Genomic DNA, 22,822 nt, shown 5'->3' with positions numbered 1-22,822 from the left:
TTAAATCCAATGGGTCTGAGCAGAAATAACTGGACCGTGTTTATATGTCTAGTATCACCCATGATATCCTGATATTTGCATATGAGAGTACAGCCTGCATTGTGGTGGGTTATTTAAAGAGCCAATTCTGCTGGGTTAGAGTTAGTGTGTTATTATTGTCCAGAGGGGACAGACAGACATGATGTACTCTCCCTCCCAGTGTGTGTGCTGCTGTTTCTGCTCCTCCTCTCTCCTCCCTCCTTCTAATCCCTCTCTCCTCTCCACTTTCTCCTCTGATCCCTGCTCCTACTTCTGTGCTCTCACCCAGTGTTGTTCTCTTCCTGTGATGTCATAGGTGTGGGCCAGTAACTTCCTGCCTAATGAAGCCACCCTGTCGGACCGCTGTCAGAGAGAATACCTGAAGACCCACGGAGAACCTCTACTGCTGCAGTACGCTAAGATGGAGGCAGAGAAACAGGTAGGACTACATTACCCATAGTACATCTACTGCTGCAGTACGCTAGGATGGAGGCAGAGAAACAGATAGGACTACACTACCCATAAACCTCTACTGCTGCAGTACGCTAAGATGGAGGCAGAGAAACAGATAGGACTACACTACCCATAAACCTCTACTGCTGCAGCACGCTAAGATGGAGGCAGAGAAACAGATAGGACTACACTACCCATAAACCTCTACTGCTGCAGTACGCTAAGATGGAGGCCGAGAGACAGCGTGGACTACATTACTCATAATACCTCTACTGCTGCTGTACTCTAAGAGGGAGGCAGAGAGACGTAGGACGGCACTACCCATAAACCTCTAATGCCGCTGTATGCCAAACAGGAAGGACTTCTGGTGGTGTTTGTCTCCAGTCCATCTGTGTTACGCCTGATTACCATTTCCCCAGTGTGTTAGATGTGAGTTCCACCAGCGCCAGATACGCACAAATCACCTGCTTCGTAAACTACAGGTGTAGACTTATGGGTCCTTTTCCAACAATGCAGAGTTAAGAGAAAGATATAACAACAAAAATACATTAGTCTCAGGTAATGAGCTGTGGTAATACTAATACGAATAGTAATGTAGGGTGAGCTGTGGTAATACTAATACGAATAGTAATGTAGGGTGAGCTGTGGTAATACTAATACGAATAGTAATGTAGGGTGAGCTGTGGTAATACTAATACGAATAGTAATGTAGGGTGAGCTGTGGTAGTACTAATAGTAATGTAGGATGAGCTGTGGTAATACTAATAGTAATGTAGGCTGAGCTGTGGTAGTACTACTACTAATAGTAATGTAGGCTGAGCTGCGGTAATACTAGTAGTAATGTAGGGTGAGCTGTGGTAGCACTAATAGTAATGTAGGCTGAGCTGTGGTAGTACTAATACTAATAGTAATGTAGGTTGAGCTGTGGTAGTACTAATACTAATGTAGGCTGAGCTGTGGTAGCACTAATAGTAATGTAGGCTGAGCTGTGGTAATACTAATAGCAATGTAGGCTGAGCTGTGGTAGTACTACTACTAATAGCAATGTAGGCTGAGCTGTGGTAGTACTAATACTAATAGTAATGTAGGCTGAGCTGTGGTAGTACTACTACTAATAGTAATGTAGGCTGAGCTGTGGTAGTACTAATTCCAATAGTAATGTAGGTTGAGCTGTGGTAGTACTAATACTAATGTAGGCTGAGCTGTGGTAATACTAATAGTAATGTAGGGTGAGCTGTGGTAGTACTAATAGTAATGTAGGCTGAGCTGTGGTAGTACTACTACTAATAGTAATGTAGGCTGAGCGGCGGTAATACTAATAGTAATGTAGGCTGAGCTGCGGTAATACTAATAGTAATGTAGGCTGAGCTGTGGTAATACTAATAGTAATGTAGGCTGAGCTGTGGTAATACTAATAGTAATATAGGCTGAGCTGTGGTAGTACTACTACTAATAGTAATGTAGGCTGAGCTGTGGTAATACTAATAGTAATGTAGGCTGAGCTGCGGTAATACTAATAGTAATGTAGGCTGAGCTGTGGTAGTACTAATAGTAATGTAGGCTGAGCTGTGGTAATACTAATAGTAATGTAGGCTGAGCTGTGGTAGTACTAATAGTAATTTGGGCTGAGGTGTGGTAGTACTAATACTAACAGTAATGTAGGTGGGGCTGTGGTAGTACTAATACTAATAGTAATGTAGGCTGAGCTGCGGTAATACTAATAGTAATGTAGGCTGAGCTGCGGTAATACTAATAGTAATGTAGGCTGATCTGTGGTAGTACTAATACTAACAGTAATGTAGGTGGAGCTGTGGTAGTACTAATAGTAATGTAGACTGAGCTGTGGTAGTACTTATTGTACTGTAGGCTGAGCTGTGGTAATACTAATAGTAATGTAGGCTGAGCTGTGGTAGTACTAATAGTAATGTAGGCTGAGCTGTGGTAGTACTAATAGTAATTTGGGCTGAGCTGTGGTAGTACTAACACTAACAGTAATGTAGGTGGAGCTGTGGTAGTACTAATACTAATAGTAATGTAGGCTGAGCTGCGGTAATACTAGTAGTAATGTAGGCTGAGCTGTGGTAGTACTAATACTAACAGTAATGTAGGTGGAGCTGTGGTAGTACTAATACTAGTAGTAATGTAGACTGAGCTGTGGTAGTACTAATACTAACAGTAATGTAGGTGGAGCTGTGGTAGTACTTATTGTAATGTGGGCTGAGCTGTGGTAGTACTAATAGTAATGTAGGCTGAGCTGTGGTAATACTAATAGTAATGTAGGCTGAGCTGTGGTAGTAATAATACTAATAGTAATGTAGGCTGAGCTGTGGTAGTACTAGTTCTAATAGTAATGTAGGCTGAGCTGCGGTAGTACTAATAGTAATGTAGGCTGAGCTGTGGTAGTACTAATACTAACAGCAATGTAGGCTGAGTTGTGGTAGTAATAATACTAATAGTAATGTAGGCTGAGCTGTGGTAGTACTAGTTCTAATAGTAATGTAGGCTGAGCTGTGGTAGCACTAGTTCTAATAGTAATGTAGGCTGAGCTGTGGTAGCACTAGTTCTAATAGTAATGTAGGCTGAGCTGTGGTAGTACTAATACTAACAGCAATGTAGGCTGAGTTGTGGTAGTACTAATACTAATAGTAATGTAGGCTGAGCTGTGGTAGTACTAATACTAATAGTAATAGTGGTACAGTATTATAGTGGTATAATGGTGGTACAGTATTACAGTTGTATTATGGTGGTTCAGTGATACAGTGGTACAATAGTGGTCCAGTATTAGTGGTATAATGGTGGTACAGTGTTACAGTGATATAATGGTGGTACAGTGTTACAGTGGTATAATGGTGTTACAGTGGTATAATGGTGGTACAGTATTACAGTGGTATAATGGTGTTACAGTGCTATAATGGTGGTACAGTATTACAGTGGTATAATGGTGGTCCAGCATTAGTGGTATAATGGTGGTACAGTGTTACAGTGATATAATGGTGGTACAGTGTTACAGTAGTATAATGGTGGTACAGTGTTACAGTGGTATAATGGTGGTACAGTATTACAGTGGTATAATGGTGGTACAGTATTACAGTGGTATTATGGTGGTACAGTATTAGTGGTATAATGGTGGTACAGTGTTACAGTGGTATAATGGTGGTACAGTATTACAGTGGTATTATGGTGGTACAGTATTATAGTGGTATAATGGTAGTACAGTGTTTTAGTGGTATAATTGTGGTACAGTATTACGGTGGTATAATGGTGGTACAGTATTACAGTGGTATAATGGTGTTACAGTGGTATAATGGTGGTACAGTATTACAGTGGTATAATGGTGGTACAGTATTAGTGGTATAATGATGGTACAGTGTTAGTGGTATAATGGTGGTACAGTATTACAGTGGTATAATGGTGGTACAGTATTATAGTGGTATAATGGTGGTACCGTATTATAATGGTGGTACAGTATTATAGTGGTATAATGGTGGTACAGTATTACAGTTGTATTATGGTGGTACAGTGATACAGTGGTATAATGGTGGTCCAGTATTAGTGGTATAATGGTGGTACAGTGTTACAGTGATATAATGGTGGTACAGTGTTACAGTAGTATAATGGTGGTACAGTGTTACAGTGGTATAATGGTGGTACAGTATTACAGTGGTATAATGGTGGTACAGTATTACAGTGGTATTATGGTGGTACCGTATTAGTGGTATAATGGTGGTACAGTGGTATAATGGTGGTACAGTGTTACAGTGGTATAATGGTGGTACAGTATTACAGTGGTATTATGGTGGTACAGTATTAGTGGTATAATGGTGGTACGGTGTTACAGTGGTATAATGGTGGTACATTATTACAGTGGTATTATGGTGGTACAGTATTATAGTGGTATAATGGTAGTACATTGTTTTAGTGGTATAATTGTGGTACAGTATTATGGTGGTATAATGGTGGTACATTATTACAGTGGTATAATGGTGGTACGGTATTACAGTAGTATAATGGTGGTACAGTATTTCAGTGGTACAGTGTTACAGTGGTATAATGGTGGTACAGTATTACAGGGGTATAGTGGTGTTACAGTGGTATAATGGTGGTACAGTATTACAGTGGTATAATGGTGGTACAGTATTAGTGGTATAATGGTGGTACAGTATTACAGTGGTATAATGGTGGTACAGTATTACAGTGGTATAATGGTGGTTCAGTATTACAGTGGTATAATGGTGGTACAGTATTAGTGTTAAAATGGTGGTACAGTATTACAGTGGTATAATGGTGGTACAGTATTACAGTGGTATAATGGTGGTACAGTATTACAGTGGTATAATGGGGGTACAGTATTACAGTGGTATAATGGGGTACAGTATTACAGTGGTATAATGGGGTACATTATTATAGTTGTATAATGGTGGTACCGTATTATAATGGTGGTACCGTATTACAGTGGTATAATGGTGGTACAGTATTACAGTGGTATAATGGTGGTACCGTATTACAGTGGTATAATGGTGGTACAGTATTACAGTGGTTTAATGGTGGTACAGTATTATAGTGGTATAATGGTGGTACCGTATTACAGTGGTATAATGGTGGTACCGTATTACAGTGGTATAATGGTGGTACAGTATTAGTGGTATAATGGTGGTACAGTATTATAGTGGTATGGTGGTACCGTATTAGTGGTATAATGGTGTTACAGTGGTATAATGGTGGTACAGTATTACAGTGGTATAATTTTGGTACAGTGTTACATTGGTAGAATGGTGGTACAGTGTTAGTGGTATAATGGTGGTACAGTATTACAGTGGTAGAATGGTGGTACAGTGTTACAGTGGTAGAATGGTGGTACAGTATTACAGTGGTATAATGGTGGTGCAGTGTTATAATGGTCCACCACCTTCCTCTCTTCAGAGCTGATGTCAAACCTCTTTCTCCTCTCCTCTCCTTCTCCTAACTCTCAGCAGAGATGAGACCTCATCAGACCTGAGGTTAAACCTCTTCCCCCTCTCCTCTCCTTCTCCTAACTCTCATCAGAGCTGAGGTCAAACCTCTTCCTCCTCTCCTTCTCCTAACTCTCATCAGAGCTGGTGTCAAACCTCTTCCCCCTCTCCTCTCCTTCTCCTAACTCTCATCAGACCTGAGGTTAAACCTCTTCCCCCTCTCCTCTCTGTCTGTTCTGTCTGTCCTATGTGTTTTTCCTGTGTGTCGTGTTGGTACTGTCCGTTCACTGTACCTATATCATACTACTTTGACTGTTGTCTTTACTCTCAGGTATTAGCTGCTTGTTTGATCTGAGGAAAAATTGTGGACCTCAGGAAGATATGTTAATATGAATGTTTTCTTTAAAGATTGTTATTTTGCAGAGGGGTCTGTGTTTCTATCTCCTCTGGACTGTTGCTGCTTGTTCTATTAGCCACAGAAGTGATGGAATACTGATTGTCTTCTCTCTCTCCCTCTCTCTCTCTCCCTCTCTCTCCCTCTCTCTCTCTCCCTCTCTCTCCCTCTCTCTCTCTCTCTCCCTCTCTCTCTCTCTCTCCCTCTCTCTCTCTCTCTCTCGCACTCGCACTCCCTCTCTCTCTCTCTCTCTCTCTCTCTCTCTCTCTCTCTCTCTCTCTCTCTCTCTCTCACACTCTCCCTCTCTCTCTCTCTCTCTCTCTCTCACACTCTCTCTCTCTCTCTCTCTCGCACTCTCCCTCTCTCTCTCTCTCTCTCTCTCTCGCACTCTCCCTCTCTCTCTCTCTCTCTCTCTCTTAATTCAAATCAATTCAAGGGGCTTTATTGGCATGGGAAACATGTGTTAACATTGCCAAAGCAAGTGAGGTAGATAATATACAAAAGTGAAATAAACAATAAAAATTAACAGTAAACATTGCACATACAGAAGTTTCAAAACAATAAAGACATCTCTCTCTTTCTCTGTCTCTCTGTCTGTCTCTCTCTCTCTCTCTCCTTTTCTCTTTCATTCTCTCTCTCCTTCTATCTCTGTCTCTCTCTCTGGTCTCTCTCTATTCCTCACCCTCTCTCCCTCTTTTTCTATCTTTATTCCTCAATCTCCCCCTCCTTCTTATGTCTCTCTCTCTCTAGGAGCGTGTAGTGGTGCAGAATGCTGATTGGCTGGCTGTGGTTCCATACTGGGCCACCTGGCCGTTCCAGACGTTGCTGTTACCACGGAGACATGTCCAGAGACTGACTAACCTCACCGCCCAGGAGAGAGAGGGTACGACCTCTGATCTCACTCTAATCCCTGACCTTTAACCCCCACCCTCTTAACACAAACCACCACTAGCATCCCTGATGAAACCTCCTCCTCTGAAACAACATGTCGTAGCTGTGTAGTAGGGATTATTATGGGTAACCGGGACAATGTTTTTATATGATGAGAAGTTTAATAATCACATGGGTTGCAGGTGTAATTACAGGGTATAGCTCTGAGCTCTGAGCGCCAACAATGTAGGACAAAGTGAAACAATACATGTGTAACGGCGTTCTTCGTTTGTTGAAAGAGAGTCGGGACCGAAATGCAGCGTGGTGGTTACTCATGTCTTTAATGAATGAAAAAACGGAACGATACATGAAATAACTAATAAATACAAAAACAACAAACGGAACGTGAAACCTAATACAGCCTATCTGGTGAACACTACACAGAGACAGGAACAATCACCCACGAAATACACAGTGAAACCCCGGCTACCTAAATATGGTTCCCAATCAGAGACCACGAGAATCACCTGACTCTGATTGAGAACTGCCTCAGGCAGCCAAGCCTAACTAGACACACCCCTAATCATTAGCAATCCCAAATCTTATAAAACCCCAATACGAAACACAACACATAAACCCATGTCACACCCTGGCCTGACCAAAATATATAACGAAAACACAAAACACTATGACCAAGGCGTGACAGAACCCCCCCCCTAAGGTGCGGACTCCCGGACGCACCTCAAAACCATAGGGAGGGTCCGGGTGGGCGTCTGTCCATGGTGGCGGCTCCGGCTCGGGACGTGGACCCCACTCCATAAATGTCATAGTTCCTCCCCTTCGCTTCCTGGGATAATCCACCCTCGCCGCCGACCATGACCTCACCCAGAACCCCACAGAACTGAGGAGCAGCTCGTGACTGAGGGGCATCTCGGGACTGAGGGACAGCTCGGGACTGAGGGGCAGCTCGGGACTGAGGGGCAGCTCGGGACTGAGGGGCAGCTCGGGACTGAGGGGCAGCTCGGGACTGAGGGGCAGCTCGGGACTGAGGGGCAGCCCGGAACTGAGAGGAAGCCCAGTACAGAGAGGAAGCCCAGTACTGAGAGGAAGCTCAGGTAGGTAGTAGGCTCCGGTAGATCCTGGCTGGCTGGCGGATCTGGAAGATTCAGGTTGACTAGCAGATCTGGAAGATTCTGGTTGACTAGCAGATCTGGAAGATTCTGGTTGACTAGCAGATCTGGAAGATTCTGGTTGACTAGCAGATCTGGAAGATTCTGGTTGACAGGCTGATCTGGAAGAATCTGGTTGACTGGCAGATCTAGAAGATCATGGCTGACTGGCGGATCTAGCTGCTCTATGCAGACTGACAGCTCTGACTGCTCCATGCAGGCTGACAGCTCCTTGCAGACTGGCAGCTCTTTGCAGACTGGCAGCTCTGGCTGCTTCATGCAGACTGACAGCTCTGACTGCTCCATGCAGGCTGACAGCACCCTGCAGACTGGCAGCTCCTTGCAGACTGACAGCACCCTGCAGACTGGCAGCTCCTTGCAGACTGACAGCTCCTTGCAGACTGACAGCTCCCTGCAGACTGGCAGCTCCTTGCAGACTGACAGCTCTGACTGCTCCATGCAGGCTGACAGCTCCTTGCAGACTGGCAGCTCCTTGCAGACTGACAGCACTTTGCAGACTGACAGCTCTGGCTGCTTCATGCATACTGACAGCTCCCTGCAGACTGACAGCTCAGGCTGCTTCATGCAGGCAGGAGGCTCCGGCAGCGCTGTAGAGGAGGAAGGCTCTGGAAGCGCTGAACAGGCGGAAGACTCCGACAGCGCAGGAGAGGAGGAAAACGCTGGCTGCGCTGAACAGGCGGGAGACTCCGAAAGCGCAAAACAGGCGGGAGACTCCAGCAGCGCAGGAGAGGAGAAAGGCTCTGGCTGCGCTAAACAGGCGGGAGACTCCGACAGCGCAGGAGGGAAGGAAGGCTCTGATAGCGCTGAACAGACAGGAGACTCCGGTAGCGCAGGAGAGGAGAAAGGCTCCGACAGCGCTGGAGAGGCGGGAGACTCCGACAGCGCAGGAGAGGCGAGGCGCACTGTAGGCCTGATGCGTGGTGCTGGCACTGGTGATACTGGAGCGAGGACACGCACAGGAAGCCTGGTGCGGGGAGCTGCTACCGGAGGACTGGTGTGTGGAGGTGGCTCTGGATAGACCGGACCGTGCAGGCGCACTGGAGCTCTTGAGCACCGAGCCTGCCCAAGCTTACCTGGCTCGATGCCCACTCTAGCCCGGCCAATACGAAGGGCTGGTATGAACCGCACCGGGCTATGCACCCGCACTGGAAACACCGTGCGCTCCATAGCATAACACGGTGTCTGCCCGGTCTCTCTAGCCCACCGGAAAGCACAGGGAGTTTGCGCAGGTCTCCTACCTGGCATAGCCATACTCCCTGTAAGCCTCCCCCCCAAAAAATTTTGGGGGTTGCTTTTCGGACTTCCTTGCCAACCGTGTTCCCTCGTATCGTCGGCTCCTATCTCCTGCTGCCTCATAACTTGATTACAAATTACGTCATAAAGGAAAACGTCCCTAGCGGACGGAACAGATATGACAGCTTGTAACACAAAGGAAAAGGGGCTGGGTTTGAGTGAAAGAGCGGAAGACTGAGTAACAGAGGAAGAAGCTGTGCTATCGTAAATACAGTATCTTATGCATTCTAAATTACCGCCCATTTGGAAAAGGAAAATGTAATAAATATTTACTCTGGGCTGCGCTTCGGTAGGTTGGTCATCGATGCTGGCCATGTTGGCCAACAGAGATCTTCCTGTCCTCGGAAGAATGTCTCTGGTGGTAAATTGGATACATTGTAGTATCGTCGTTGTGTGTTAGACTAGCTACGTCGTCCATCCTTTCCTAGCCCACGTTTACAGCGGCCACTGTTAACTCAACGGCTAGGAGGTATCACTTCCGTAGTGAATAAGAGTTCGAAGTTCATACCATTCCCAACCAAAGCTCATGCTGAGGTTGGCTTCGTTCTGTAGTTATTATCTGAATCCTTCTGACATCGGACCGTCGTCCTAATGTACCCGGAACAAGAGGTTACATTTTCGTCAAGGGCTTTTATAGTGGAGGGAGAGAAGGGTGTGTTTCATAGTTTATAACCCATGTCTCTTCACAGGGGCGGGCCACTGATTGAGCAGAACTCTAACCTTAGGAAACCCAATTCTCTCATTTGGAAGCTAAAATTATATTTCATCTTTTCCCAAATAGTTTCATATTTAAACATTTAAATTGCACAACAATTCCATGTGAATCTGATAACTAGAATGTGTAGACTTTCCCTGATACAGTTCATGTCATCCTGTCATCAGTCATAATGTCTCAGATGACAACCGAACTGACATCATATTCATTAAGTACCAACACATATTTTCAACTGGTTCTATTACCGAAATATGGTTCCTTTCCCCCCACCGTTTGATGCTCCCAGACTCTCTATGTTTAACAAAGGCTATTCAAGAGTCCTTCAGTAGAGTCAAGGGAGAGAGGGAAGGGAGAAAGGTATTTATGGGGGGGGGTCATAAACCTTACCCACAAGCCAACGTCATGACAATATTAACACTGTAACAATGATCAATATATATTAACTTCTGAGTGGCGCAGTGGTCTAAGGCACTGCATCTCAGTGCAGGAGGCATCACTGCAGTACCTGGTTCGAATCCAGGCTGCATCACATCTGGCCATGATGGGAGTACAATAGGGTGGCCTTCTAGGCAGAGTTGCAAAGAAAAAGCCATATCTCAGACTGGCCAATAAAAAGAAAAGATTAAGATTGGAAAAGAACACAGACACTGGACAGAGGAACTCTGCCTAGAAGGCCAGCATCCCGGAGTCGCCTCTTCACTGTTGATGTTGAGACTGGTGTTTTGCGGGTACTATTTAATGAAGCTGCCAGTTTCTCGAACTAGACACTATGTACTTGTCCTCTTGCTCAGTTGTGCACCAAGGCCTCCCACTCCTCTTTCTATTCTCATTAGCGCCAGTTTGTGCTGTTCTGTGAAGGGAGTAGTACACAGTGTTGTATGAGATCTTCAGTTTCTTGACAATTTCTCGCATTGAATAGCCTTCATTTCTCAGAACAAGAATAGACTGATGAGTTTCAGAAGAAAGTTATTTGTTTCTGGCCATTTTGAGCCTGTAATCGAAGCCACAAATGCTGATGCTCCAGATACTCCACTAGTCTAAATGACAGTTTTATTGCTGCTTTAAACAGTTTTCAGCTGTGCTAACTTAATTGCAAAATGGGTTTCTAATGATCACTTAGCCTTTTAAAATGATAAACTTGGATTAGCTAACACAACGTGTCATTGGAACACAGGAGTGATGGTTGCTGATAATGGGCCTCTGTAAGCCTATGTAGATATTCCATAATCAAATCTGCCATTTCCAGCTTCAATAGTCATTTACAACATTAACAATGTCTACACTGAATTTCTGATCAATTTGATGTTATTTTAATGGACAAAAAATTTTGCTTTTCTTTCAATTACAAGTACATTTCTAAGTGACCCCAAATGTTTGAATGGTGGTGTACATGTAACAATGGTAAATATATACATATTAACACTGGTGGGCAATATAAATCAAGTAATTTCATGTAGGGAAGTGCTTGTGCTTCTAGTTCCGACAGCGCAGTAACATCTAACAAGTAATCTAACAATTCCCCAACAACTCCCCAATACACACACATCTAAGTAAAGGGATGGAATAAGAATATGTACATATAAATATATGGATGGGCCATGACCGACCGGCATAGAATAGATGCAATAGATAGTATAAAATACAGTATATACATATGAGATGAGTAATGTAAGATATGTAAACATTATTAAAGTGGCATTAATAAAGTGACTAGTGATCCATTTATTAAAGTGGCCAATGATTTCCAGTCTGTATGTAGGCAGCAGCCTCACTGTGTTAGTGATGGCTGTTTAACAGTCTGATGGCATTGAGATAGAAGATATTTTTCAGTTTCTCGGTCTCAGCTTTGATGCACCTGTACTGACCTCGCCTTCTGGATGGTAGCGTGGTGAACAGGCAGTGGCTCGGGTGGTTGTTTTCCCCCGGTGATGCGTTGTACAAACTGCACCACCCTCTGGAGAGCCCTGCGGTTGTGGACGGTGCAGTTGCCGTACTAGGGTTAGGGTGGACCAGGGTGGACCATTGCCCATGATTTGTACGCCGAGGAACTTGAAACTTTCCACCTTCTCCACTGCTGGCCCGTCGGTGTGGATAGGGGAGCGCTCCCTCTGTTGTTTCCTGACGTCCATGATCTACTCCTTTATTTTGTTCATGCAAACTTGATGATTGAGTTGGAGGCGTGCATGGCCACACAGTCAGGGGTGACTAGTGACTAGTGAGTATAGGAGGAGGCTGAGCACGCACCCTTGTGGGGCCCCAGTGTTGAGGATAAGCAAAGGGGAGATGTTGCTTCCTACATTCCCCACCTGGGGGGCGGCCCGTCAGGAAGTCCAGATTTCTTCTAACCATTTCCACATGGGAATGATCTCCGCGTTCTATGGTCTTGTCTTTTGGTAGAGTTGCAGTTCTTAACCATTTCCACATGGGAATGATCTCCGCGTTCTCTGGTCTTGTCCTTTGGTAGAGTTGCAGTTCTTATCCATTTCCACATGGGAATGATCTCCACGTTCTCTGGTCTTGTCCTTTGGTAGAGTTGCATTTCTTAACCATTTCCACATGTAGCGTCAGCTCCATATTTTCAGGTCTTAACCATTTGAGACGTCCGACTTACCGTGGGTCTCTTTGGCATTAAGTAGTATTTCTTCTCTGTTGAAAGTTTCAGAGTTCCACCCATTTCAACATGGGAACTCCCTGCCCCGGCGTTATCTTGACTAAATGTACATTATGTCATGAATCCTTTCATTCTGAAGTAGAAAAGGGCGGTTCCATGACGCCTGATGTAATGTCTGGCTCACGGCCACCTACTGTGGCCACTGACTGCATAAATTACCATAAAACAACCAATTCTCATTTAGAAGACTAAATCACATTATCTTTTCAAAAGTATTCTCATACTTATTCAGTCATCTTATACAACATTCAGATGTGAACCAGACTGCTGGGAAATGTACACTTTAAGAGATACAGTTATGTGTGTTTCCTGTCCTTCATGAGATCACTGTCCCTTAAGTGTCCACGGACCATTCCCACATTCTCAAAAATATAAATACTGTTTAATTCTCCTATTTTGGAGATTAGGAGTTTTTGCAAGAGAAGCTCTTTGTTATCCATCTCCCTCAATACGGCAGTTTCTACCAGGTATTTATGACCGTTGTAAAACCTGATGTGGGAGAGAGAATGAGAGAGGGGTGGAGCCACGATATACACCCAAAAGGGCCACGTCGTGACACTGGGGACCCATGCCAAATCGTTTGTCTCCTGCGGGGGATTAGGTTTTGTCGTGCCTTCTTCACGTTGAAGCTCTCAACCTGGTCCACTACAGCCCTGTCGATGAGAATGCAGGCGTGGCTCAGGCCTCCTTTTTCTGTAGTCCACAATCATCTCCTTTGTCTTGATCAAGTAGAGGGAGAGGTTGTTATCCTGGCACCACACTGTCAGGTCTCTGACCTCCTCCCTATAGGCTGTCTCATCGTTGTCGGGGATCAGGCCTACCACTGTTGTGTCGTCGGGAATCCTAATGATGGTGTTGGAGTCGTGCTTGGCCATGCGGTTGTGGGTCAACAAGGAATACAGGAGGGGACTGAGCACGCACCCCTAAGGGCCCCCTGTATTTTTTATTTTATTTTTTACCTTTATTTAACCAGGCAAGTCAGTTAAGAACAAATTCTTATTTTCAATGACGGCCTAGGGAACAGTGGGTTAACTGCCTGTTCAGGGCCAGAACGACAGATTTGTACCTTGTCAGCTCGGGGGTTTGAACTTGCAAACTTCCGGTTACAAGACCAACACTCTAACCACTAGGCGTGGCAGATGTGTTGTTACCTACCCTTACCACCTGGGGTCAGCTTGTCAGGAAGTCCAGGATCCAGTTGCAGAGGGAGGTGTTTAGTCCCAGGGTCCTTAGCTTCGTGATGAGCTTTGAGGGCACTATGGCGTTGAATGCTGAGCTGTAGTCAATGAATAGCATTCTCATGTAGGTGTTCCTTTTGTCCAGGTGCGAAAGGGCAGTGTGGAGTGCAATAGAGATTGCATCATCTGTGGATCTGTTGGGGCAGTATGGAAATTGGAGTTGGTGTAGGATTTCTGGGATAATGGTGTTGATGTGAGCCATGCTCAGCCTTTCAAAGCACTTCATGGCTACAGACGTGAGTGCTACAGGTCGGTAGTCATTTAGGCAGGTTACCTTAGTGTTCTTGGGCACAGGGACTATGGTGGTCTGCTTGAAACATGTTTGTATTACAGACTCGGTCAGGGACAGGTTGAAAATGTCAGGGAAGACACTGGACAGTTGCTTTGAGTACACGTCCTGGTAATCCATCTGGCCCCGTGGCTTTGTGAATGTTGACCTGTTTAAAGGTCTTACTCACATTGGCTACGGAGAGTGTTATCACACAGTCGTCCAGAACAGCTGGTGCTCACGTGTATGCCTCAGTGTTGCTTGGCTCGAAGTGAGCATAAAAGGCATTTAGCTTTCTGGTAGGCTCGTGTCACTAGGCAGCTCACGTTTGGGTTTCCCTTTGTAGTTCTAAATAATATAATCCCCCTTATCTGTATTGTAAAGCGAGAAACACAATTTAAGTAATCTTTGCATCAGTAATTGTGTTGTCATGGACAGACTGGGGATTTTTGGAGCATGAATGTGACTGATTCTATAATCTGTTGCTGGAAGGAAATCAGGTGTTTTCACACAGATTCCTCTGTCCTGTTTTATTGTCATTGTTTTTAAATGACAGGCAGCTGTTGTGTTGTCATAAAATTATCTTGGTGGGTTAGTTTGTTTTCCCAGCAGTATGGTGCCCTTGAAGGACAGATTTAATTTGATCCAAATATCAGCAGAAGGTTAATTCTGGGAAATAATAAACTATGCTGCCTGGAGTGTGGTTTGTTTGGAGTGTTTGTGTGTGTATATGTGTCCCAGTGGAGGCTGCTGAGGAGAGGAGGGCTCATAATAATGACTGGATTGGTGTGAATGGAATGGTATCAAACATTCCAACCATTAATACGAGATGTCCTCCCCCAGCAGACTCCGATGCTGTATGTTTGTGTGTGTGCGTGTGCTCATGCGTGCGTGCGTGCCACCATCTAAGAGCGAGAGATCTGGCACCAGGAAGTGTTGTAAGTGCTACTATGTATATGAGTGTGTTCTAGATAGCTCCAGATATATTAGTCTGAACTCTCTCTTTCTATTCCAGGACTGGCCTCCATTATGAAGAGACTCTTGACTAAATATGATAACCTGTTTCAGATCTCCTTCCCCTACTCCATGGGCTGGCACGGTAAGAGAGAAACAACTCTCAGAAACAATATGATGAAATAAGACAGCTATTATTTATTACAGATTATAACAGCTGTCAAATTGCTTGGAGGGAATTGTCTTGCTTCTTGAAAATGTGTGCATCAGAAGTTGCTAAGTGTTTAAAAATTCACAGATAAATTGGTAATAGGAAATACATGTATTTCCATGACAGAATTAAAAAGCAATTTTGTATTGACAAATACAGCTTTTGCCAAGAGTTTGCAAAGCTGTCATCAAGGCAAAGCGTGGCTAATATTTAACACCTTTTTCGCTGCTACAGGATTCCATATGTGTTATTTCATAGTGTTGATGTCTTCACTATTATTCTACCATGTAGAAAATAGTAAAATAAAGAAAAACCCTGGAATGAGGTGTGTCCAAACGTTTGACTGGTACTGCATGTTTACTACCGTCCTACTGTAGTCTATATATCTACTACCATCCTACTGTAGGCTACTGTATATATCTACTACCATCCTACTGTAGGATGTATATCAACTACCATCCTACTGTAGGCTACTGTATATATCTACTACCATCCTACTGTAGGCTGTATATCCACTACAACTCTACTGTAGGCTGTATATCAACTACCATCCTACTGTAGGCTGTATATCAACTACCATCCTACTGTAGGCAACTGTATATGTCTACTACCATCCTACTGTAGGCTGTATATCCACTACAACTCTACTGTAGGCTGTATATCAACTACCATCCTACTGTAGGCTGTATATCAACTACCATCCTACTATAGGCTACTGTATATATCAACTACCATCCTACTGTAGGCTGTATATCAACTACCATCCTACTGTAGGCTGTATATCAACTACCATCCTACTGTAGGCAACTGTATATGTCTACTACCATCCTACTGTATGCGACTGTATATATATACTACCTTCCTACTGTATATATCTACTACCATCCTACTGTAGGCTGTATATCGACTACCATCCTACTGTAGGCTACTGTATATATCAACTACCATCCTACTGTAGGCTACTGTATATCTACTACTGTCCTACTGTAGTCTGTATATCTACCAACATCCTACTGTAGGCTACTGTATATGTCTACTACCATCCTACTGTATGCTACTGTATATCAACTACCAATCTACTGTAGGCTGTATATCAGCTACCATCCTACTGTAGGCTGTATATCAACTATCATCCTACTGTAGAATACTGTATATATCTACTACCATTCTACTGTAGACTGTATATTTACTCCCATCCTACTGTAGGCTGTGTATCATCTACCATCCTTCTGTGGGCTGTATATCTACTGCCATCGTACTTTAGGCTACTGTACATATCTACTACCATCCTACTGTAGGCTGTATCTACTGCCATCCTACTGTAGAATACTGTACATATCTACTACCATCCTACTGTAGGCTGTATATCAACTACCATCCTACTGTAGGCTGTATATCAACTACCATCCTACTGTAGGCAACTGTATATGTCTACTACCATCCTACTGTATGCGACTGTATATATATACTACCTTCCTACTGTATATATCTACTACCATCCTACTGTAGGCTGTATATCGACTACCATCCTACTGTAGGCTACTGTATATATCAACTACCATCCTACTGTAGGCTACTGTATATCTACTACTGTCCTACTGTAGTCTGTATATCTACCAACATCCTACTGTAGGCTACTGTATATGTCTACTACCATCCTACTGTATGCTACTGTATATCAACTACCAATCTACTGTAGGCTGTATATCAGCTACCATCCTACTGTAGGCTGTATATCAACTATCATCCTACTGTAGAATACTGTATATCTACTCCCATCCTACTGTAGGCTGTGTATCATCTACCATCCTTCTGTGGGCTGTATATCTACTGCCATCGTACTTTAGGCTACTGTACATATCTACTACCATCCTACTGTAGGCTGTATATCAACTACAATCCTACTGTAGGCTGTATCTACTACCATACTACTGTATATATCAACTGCCATCCTACTGTAGGCTGTATATCGACTACCATCCTACTGTAGGCTACTGTATATAACTACTACCCTCCTACTGTAGGCTACTGTATATATCTACTACCATCCTACTGTAGGCTACGGTGTATATATATACTACCATCCTACTGTAGGGTACTGTATATATCTACTACCGTCCTATGGTAGGCTGTATATCTGCTACCATCCTACTGTAGGCTTTGTATCAAGTACCATCCTACTGTAGGCTGTATATTAACTACCATCCTACTGTAGGCTGTGTATCAACTACCATCCTACGGTATGCTGTCTATTTACTACCATTCTACTGTAGGATACTGTATATATCAACTACCATCCTACTGTAGGGTGTATATCGACTACCATCCTACTGTAGACTACTGTATATATCTACTACCATCCTACTGTATATATCTACAACCATCCTACTGTAGGCTGTATATCAACTACCATCCTACTGTAGGCTTCAAATCTACTACCATCCTACTGTAGGCTGTATATGAACTACCATCCTACTGTAAGCTGTATCTACTACCATACTACTGTATATATCAACTACCATCCTACTGTAGGCTGTATATCTACTACCATCCTACTGTAGGCTACTGTATATATCTACTACCATCCTACTGTAGGCTATTGTATATATCTACTACCATCCTACTGTATACTACTGTATATATCTACTACTGTTCCACGGTAGGCTGTATATCTACTACCATTCTACTGTAGGCTGTGTATCAACTACCATCCTACTGTAGACTGTCTATTTACTACCATCCTACTGTAGGATACGGTATATATCAACTACCATCCTACTGTAGGCTGTATATCTACTACCATCCTACTGTATATATCACCTACCATCCTACTGTAGGCTCTATATATACTATCATCCTACTATAGGCTGCATACCAACTACCATCCTACTGTAGGCTGTATATCAACTACCATCCTACTGTAGACTACTGTATATATCTACTACCATCCTACTGTAGGCTGTATATATACTATCATCCTATTGTAGGCTGTATACCAACTACCATCCTACTGTAGACTGTATATCAACTACCATTCTACTGTAGGCTGTATATCAACTACCATCCTACTCTAGGCTACTGTTTTTATCTACTACCACCCTATTGTAGGCTGTGTATCTACTACCATCATACTGTAGGCTGTTGTATATATCTACTACCATCCTACTGTATGCTGTATATCTACTACCACCCTACTGTTTTTTATCAACTACCATCCTACTGTAGGCTGTATATCTACTAGGTGCTTCTACACCTGCATTGCTTGCTGTTTGGGGTTTTAGGCTGGGTTTCTGTACAGCACTTTGAGATATCAGCTGATGTACGAAGGGCTATATAAATCAATTTGATTTGATTTGATTTACTATCACCCTACGGTAGGCTGTATATCAACTACCATCCTACTCTAGGCTGTATATCTACTACCATCCTAGGCTGTATATCTACCAACATCATACTGTAGGCAACGGTATATATCTACTACCATCCTACTGTAGGATACTGTATATAACAACTACCATCCTACTGTAGGCTGTATATCTACTACCATCCTACTGTATATATCAACTACCATCCTACTGTAGGCTGTATATCTACTACTATCCTACTGTAGACTACTGTATATCTACTACTATCCTACTGTAGACCACTGTATATATCTACTACTATCCTACTGTAGGCTGTATATATACTATCATCCTACTATAGGCTGTATATAAACTACCATCCTACTGTAGGCTGTATATCTACTACTATCCTACTGTAGACTACTGTATATCTACTACTATCCTACTGTAGACCACTGTATATATCTACTACTATCCTACTGTAGGCTGTATATATACTATCATCCTACTGTAGGCTGTATATAAACTACCATCCTACTGTAAGCTGTATATCAACTACCATCCTACTGTAGGCTGTATATCAACTATCATCCTACTCTAGGCTACTGTTTTTATCTACTACCACCCTATTGTAGGCTGTGTATCTACTACCATCATACTGTAGGCTGTTGTATATATCTACTACCATCCTACTATATGCTGTATATCTACTACCACCCTACTGTATATATCAACTACCATCCTACTGTAGGCTGTATATCTACTATCACCCTACGGTAGGCTGTATATCAACTACCATTCTACTGTAGGCTGTATATCAACTACAGTTATACTGTAGGCTGTATATCAACTACCATCCTACTCTAGGCTGTATATCTACTACCATCCTAGGCTGTATATCTACCAACATCATACTGTAGGCAACGGTATATATCTACTACCATCCTACTGTAGGATACTGTATATAACAACTACCATCCTACTGTAGGCTGTATATCTACTATCACCCTACGGTAGGCTGTATATCAACTACAGTTATACTGTAGGCTGTATATCAACTACCATCCTACTCTAGGCTGTATATCTACTACCATCCTACTGTAGGCTGTATATCTACCAACATCATACTGTAGGCAACGGTATATATCTACTACCATCCTACTGTAGGATACTGTATATAACAACTACCATCCTACTGTTGGCTGTATAATCAACTACCTTCCTACTGTAGGCTACTGTATATATCAACTAACATGCTACTGTAGGCGGTATATCAACTACCATCCTACCGAAGGCTGTATATCTACTACCATCCTACTGTAAGCTACTGTATATAACTACTACCACCCTACTGTTGGCTGTATAATCAACTACCTTCCTACTGTAGGCTACTGTATATATCAACTAATATCCTACTGTAGGCTGTATATCAACTACCATCGTACTATATGCTGTATATCTTATACCATACTACTGTAGGCTGTATATCAACTACCATTCTACTGTAGGCTTTATATCAACTATATATCCTTACTGGCCTGGTTCATAGATATACAGTCCATTCAGACCCGTACAGGCCTGGTTCATAGATATACAGTCCATTCAGACCCTTACTGGCCTGGTTCATAGATATACAGTCCATTCAGAAAGTATTCAGATCCTTACTGGCCAGGTTCATAGATATACAGTCCATTCAGACCCTTACTGGCCTGGTTCATAGATATACAGTCCATTCAGAAAGTATTCAGACCCTTAATGACCTGGTTCATAGATATACAGTCCATTCAGACCCTTACTGGCCTGGTGCAAAAATATATAGTGCATTCAGAAAGTATTCAGACCCTTACTGGCCTGGTTCATAGATATACAGTCCATTCAGACACTTACTGGCCTGGTTCATAGATATACAGTCCATTCATAAAGTATTCAGACCCTTACTGGCCTGGTTCATAGATATATAGTGCATTCAGAAAGTATTCAGACCCTTACTGGCCTGGTTCATAGATATACAGTCCATTCAGAAAGTATTTAGACCCTTGCTGGCCTGGTTCATAGATATACAGTCCATTCAGAAAGTATTCCGACCCTTACTGGCCTGGTTCATAGATTTACAGTCCGTTCAGACCCTTACAGGCCTGGTTCATAGATGTACAGTCCATTCAGACCCTTACTGGCCTGGTTCATAGATATACAGTCCATTCAGAAAGTATTCAGATCCTTACTGGCCAGGTTCATAGATATACAGTCCATTCAGACCCTTACTGGCCTGGTTCATAGATATGCAGTCCATTCAGAAAGTATTCAGACCCTTAATGACCTGGTTCATAGATATACAGTCCATTCAGACCCTTACTGGCCTGGTGCAAATATATATAGTGCATTCAGAAAGTATTCAGACCCTTACTGGCCTGGTTCATAGATATACAGTCCATTCAGACCCTTACTGGCCTGGTTCATAGATATACAGTCCATTCAGAAAGTATTCCGACCCTTACTGGCCTGGTTCATAGATTTACAGTCCGTTCAGACCCTTACTGGCCTGGTTCATAGATATACAGTCCATTCAGAAAGTATTCAGACCCTTACTGGCCTGGTTCATAGATATACAGTCCATTCAGACCCTTACTAGCCTGGTACATAGATATACAGTCCATTCAGAAAGTATTCAGACCCTTACTGGCCTGGTTCATAGATATACAGTCATTCAGATTCCTTTCTGGCCTGGTTCATAGATCCACAGTCCATTCAGAAAGTATTCAGGCCCTTACTGGCCTGGTTCATAGATATACAGTCCATTCATAAAGTATTCAGACCCTTACTGGCCTGGTTCATAGATATACAGTCCATTCAGAAAATATTCAGACCCTTACTGGCCTGGTTCATAGATATACAGTCCATTCAGACCCTTACTGCCCTGGTTCATAGATATACAGTCCATTCAGAAAGTATTCAGACCCTTACTGGCCTGGTTCATAGATATACAGTCCATTCAGACCCTTACTGCCCTGGTTCATAGATATGCAGTCCATTCAGAAAGTATTCAGACCCTTACTGGCCTGGTTCATAGATATACAGTCATTCAGACCCCTTACTGGCCTGGTTCATAGATATACAGTCCATTCAGACCCTTACTGGCCTGGTTCATAGATATACCGTCCATTCAGAAAGTATTCAGACCCCTTACTGGCCTGGTTCATAGCTATACAGTCCATTCAGGCCCTTACTGGCCTGGTTCATAGATATACAGTCCATTCAGACCCTTACTGGCCTGGTTCATAGATATACAGTCCATTCAGAAAGTATTCAGACCCTTACTGGCCTGGTTCATAGATATACAGTCATTCAGATTCCTTACTGGCCTGGTTCATAGATATACAGTCCATTCATAAAGTATTCAGACCCTTACTGGCCTGGTTCATAGATATACAGTCCATTCATAAAGTATTCAGACCCTTACTGGCCAGGTTCATAGATATACAGTCCATTCAGACCCTTACTGGCCTGGTTCATAGATCTACAGTCCATTCAGAAAGTATTCAGGCCCTTACTGGCCTGATTCATAGATATACAGTCAATTCATAAAGTATTCAGACCCTTACTGACCTGGTTCATAGATATACAGTCCATTCAGACACTTACTGGCCTGGTTCATAGATTTACAGTCCGTTCAGACCCTTACAGGCCTGGTTCATAGATATACAGTCCATTCAGAAAGTATTCCGACCCTTACTGGCCTGGTTCATAGATTTACAGTCCGTTCAGACCCTTACAGGCCTGGTTCATAGATATACAGTCCATTCAGAAAGTATTCAGACCCTTACTGGCCTGGTTCATAGATATACAGTCCATTCAGAATGTATTCAGACCCTTACTGGCCTGGTTCATAGATATACAGTCAATTCAGACCCTTACTGGCCTGGTACATAGATATACAGTCCATTCAGAAAGTATTCAGACCCTTACTGGCCTGGTTCATAGATATACAGTCCATTCAGACCCTTCCTGGCCTGGTTCATAGATATACAGTCATTCAGACCCCTTACTGGCCTGGTTCATAGATATACAGTCCATTCAGACCCTTACTGGCCTGGTTCAAAGATATACCGTCCATTCAGAAAGTATTCAGACCCCTTACTGGCCTGGTTCATAGCTATACAGTCCATTCAGGCCCTCACTGGCCTGGTTCATAGATATACAGTCCATTCAGACCCTTACTGGCCTGGTTCATAGATATACAGTCCATTCAGAAAGTAT

General features: G+C 43.2%; 1 protein-coding gene across 6 annotated transcripts in view; it reads left to right on the top strand.

Moving 5' to 3' along the window:
* galt (galactose-1-phosphate uridylyltransferase) overlaps positions 1-22,822 on the top strand; it is a 110,974-nt gene that overhangs the window by 58,258 nt on the left and 29,894 nt on the right. For 4 of the 6 annotated variants that reach the window (XM_031825991.1, XM_031825990.1, XM_031825992.1 and 1 more), the window contains 3 exons: positions 335-457; positions 6,565-6,697; positions 15,075-15,158. In XM_031825991.1, coding sequence (XP_031681851.1) covers positions 335-457; positions 6,565-6,697; positions 15,075-15,158 — 340 coding nt within the window. The remainder of the gene's footprint in view (positions 1-334; positions 458-6,564; positions 6,698-15,074; positions 15,159-22,822) is intronic. The other 2 variants (XM_031825995.1, XM_031825993.1) reach the window with 1 other exon arrangement.

The sequence above is a fragment of the Oncorhynchus kisutch genome, linkage group LG6, assembly GCF_002021735.2.
Source record: "Oncorhynchus kisutch isolate 150728-3 linkage group LG6, Okis_V2, whole genome shotgun sequence".
In the NCBI taxonomy this organism is placed as follows: domain Eukaryota; kingdom Metazoa; phylum Chordata; class Actinopteri; order Salmoniformes; family Salmonidae; genus Oncorhynchus; species Oncorhynchus kisutch.
Note: the sequence above shows the minus strand (reverse complement) of the source record. Positions and strands in the feature narration are given on the sequence as shown.